This window comes from Myotis davidii, unplaced genomic scaffold (genome assembly GCF_000327345.1).
Source record: "Myotis davidii unplaced genomic scaffold, ASM32734v1 scaffold803, whole genome shotgun sequence".
NCBI classification, from domain to species: domain Eukaryota; kingdom Metazoa; phylum Chordata; class Mammalia; order Chiroptera; family Vespertilionidae; genus Myotis; species Myotis davidii.
The window spans coordinates 1,314,526-1,317,569 of NW_006295567.1; the positions used below are offsets into that span (position 1 = coordinate 1,314,526).

The following is a 3,044-nucleotide window of genomic DNA, read 5'->3' on the forward strand; positions in this document are numbered from 1 at the left end:
CGGGCGCAGCCCTGACGGCTGGGATGCTGCCGAGGGCGTGAGAACGTACCAGCTTCCTTTGCTCCTCCCGGGCTGACTTGAGAGTCCTGTGCTGCTCCCGAATTCTTTTTTCCCTCAAGGTCATGCTCAGCCTCAGCTCCTGCAGTTCTCTGGCCAGCAGGTCCTGCTCCTCCAGCAGCAGCCGCTGGAGCCTCTCCCGCCTGGCCGCCAGCTGCCTCTTCTGCTCCTCCTTCATCTTCTCGCGCTGATAGGCGTGCATGCTGGGTGAGATGGAGCCACCAGTCAGCCACGTGGGCCACGGCGACCTGGATAAAGAGGCTGAGGTGCAATAACAGGGTGGCATGGAGGTCACAGGACACTGTGCAGGACAGAACCCTGTACCTGCAATAAGAAAACGTGTAATGCGCTTACGTGTGCACACGGTAACAGCACTAGCGAATGTTACTTGAGCAGTTACCATGCACCAGATAAAACCACGCTGGTTCGACACATACATCCTACAGAGCTTCAGCCCCACTTCACTGACGAGGAAACGGAGGCTCACTCGGGCAGGAGACACAGTCAGGATTTCTGCCTAGGCCTGTCGGACTCTGAAGCCTCTGCTTTTAACTTCCATATTTTTACATCTCTCTCTCTATAAAAGCCTAAGCGACTGTCTGACCGTTCACCTATGACGCACAATGACCACCAGGGGGCAGACACTCCAAACAGCAGAGGAGGGAGCCTGACTCATGCGGAATCAGCCATGGGTGAGGTTGCTGCTGGGGCACTGTCGGCCCTGAATCTGAATCTGCTTCACCTGCACCAGGACCCGGAGAGGAGGGCTCCCCACCCCCCTGCCCCCCTGCACAAATCCGTGCACCGGGCCTCTAGTATTTTTACACAAATAAGGTGCATGTGTGTGTATATATTTATACACAAACACAAATGGGGAAAAGTATGGGAGGATATGCAATCAGGCTGGGGACGTGGGGTTACAAGGTGACTTCCAGATTCTACATAAATTTCTTTTCCTTTTTTAAACATTTTTATACATTTCTTATTGATTTCAGAAAGGAAGGGAGAGGGAGAGAGAAACATCAATGATGAGAGAGAATCACCAATAAGCTGCCTCCTGCACAACCCTTCCTGGGCAGCGAGCCTGTGACCTCCTGGTTCATAGGTCGATGCTCAACCACTGAGCCACACCAGCCAGGCTCCACATACATTTCTTATCATTTTATTTCTTTCAGTGCAAATGTATTGCTTCACTGATTATCTTTTTTCCAATTTCCAGCTGGAAAAAATCGCCAGGCAGGCAATCTGTGCTGTCCAGCAACTCCCTGGAGAAAACATGCAACAGAGCCATATTCCGCCAGCTTCTTAAGACGACAGACATCCCCTGACCAGCACGTGGCCGCCCACCTCCGTCCAATCTCGGTCGCCAGTTACCTCCGCTGGTAGGAGGCCTGGGAGCTCCATTCCGCCTGTTTGGAGCTGCAGGCGTTGGATATCCTGAAGTAGCGGCTGTTCTCATCCCACTGCTGCCGAAGCCGGGCCTCCTGCTCTCGGTGTCGCTGCCGTGCTACCTGCTGGTCCAGGAGTCTCCCGCTGCACCAGGAGGGGGGCAGCGTGGGGAGTGCCATCTGGGAACAGCAGGGCAGGGAGATGAGCTTGCTGCCAGCTCAGGAAGCCTCTCAAGCTTGGCCTCATCCCTCAGTGAGGAGTCCTCACCCTTTGGCTGCACATGGGAATCACGGGATGGAGCCCACTCCAGACCAATTAAATCCAGTCTTCGTGTAGGCCCGGGCATCAGCAGTGTTTAAATGATCTGCCCTCAGGGCTGCAAACCCCAGACTTAAATAAGCCTGAACTGCACCCAGCTGTGGTACAAACGTCCCCAAGGGCACTGCAGACAGACAAGCACTGTAGCGGTCACTTACAGAGCACGTCTATGTGCCAAGCTCGAGGTACATACGGCCTTTTTCATTACTGCCACCCCATTATTGGCAGGGAGGGAACTTAAGTTCAAAGAGATAAAGTGACTTCCCAAGATCACAAAGCAAGGGAGAGGAAATAAAAGAACTGGGAAACACAAGGACTAAGTCCTGTGGGTCTGAGACCAGGGTCCAGGCTCCAGCCTGCAAGAGGCTGCCCGCTGGGACCAGCAGCCCCGGCTTCCTCTGCCCTGGGGAGGGGCCTGGCCCAGGCGTCACACCTGGAAGTGTTCTGGGTTCTCACGGAGGGCAGACCCCTCATCGCACTGATGGAGACCCTGCGACCTGCTGAGAGGGTCACAGAGCAGCCTGGGGACCCACAGGGAGACTGGGAGGCAGTCTCACTCAGACACCTTCCCTAACCGCGCAGCCGCCCCAGGGCAGGTCTGCAGCCCCGCCAGGACTGTGCTTAAGGCCCATCCTCGGAGTACGGCCACGCCTGGCTTCGCGCCACCCTCAGACTGGGGGAGCCGCTGCGCTAGACTCATCCCCGGCCACCTGGGCTCATCCCCGGCCGCAGGACTCATCCCCGTCTCCCTGGGCTCATCCCCATCCGCCTGGGCTCATCCCCGTCTCCCTGGGCTCATCCCCATCCGCCTGGGCTCATCCCCGTCCGCCTGGGCTCATCCCCGTCTCCCTGGGCTCATCCCCGTCCCCCTGGGCTCATCCCCATCCGCCTGGGCTCATCCCCGTCCGCCTGGGCTCATCCCCGTCTCCCTGGGCTCATCCCCGTCCCCCTGGGCTCATCCCCATCCGCCTGGGCTCATCCCCGTCCGCCTGGGCTCATCCCCGTCTCCCTGGGCTCATCCCCGTCCCCCTGGGCTCATCCCCATCCGCCTGGGCTCATCCCCGTCCGCCTGGGCTCATCCCCGTCTCCCTGGGCTCATCCCCGTCCCCCTGGGCTCATCCCGGCGCCTGGGCTCATCCCCATCTCCCTGGGCTCATCCCCGACCGCAGGGCTCATCCCCGTCTCCCTGGGCTCATCCCCATCCGCCTGGGCGCCTGGGCTCATCCCCGGCCGCAGACGGGCGGGCTTCCACGCTTCCTTCCTCGCCTTGGCTGCCAGAG

The 3,044-nt window shown here is 58.9% G+C and overlaps 1 protein-coding gene across 3 annotated transcripts in view; it reads right to left on the bottom strand.

Annotated features, from left to right (window-relative positions):
• The window catches only part of TCHP (trichoplein, keratin filament binding), a 25,063-nt gene extending 23,266 nt beyond the window's left edge, over positions 1–1,797 (bottom strand). For 2 of the 3 annotated variants that reach the window (XR_001515000.1, XM_006770323.2), the window contains exons 1-3: positions 1,714–1,797; positions 1,432–1,625; positions 50–260 (exon numbers count right to left, since the gene is read on the bottom strand). Coding sequence is in view for 2 of the 3 variants with exons in the window: in XM_006770323.2 (XP_006770386.1) it covers positions 50–260; positions 1,432–1,625; positions 1,714–1,728 (420 nt within the window). In the remaining variant the exon portion in view is untranslated. Of the gene's footprint in view, positions 1–49; positions 261–1,404; positions 1,626–1,713 lie in introns of those variants that run through there. The other variant, XM_015568179.1, reaches the window with a different exon arrangement.
• Positions 1,798–3,044: the final 1,247 nt, after the last annotated feature.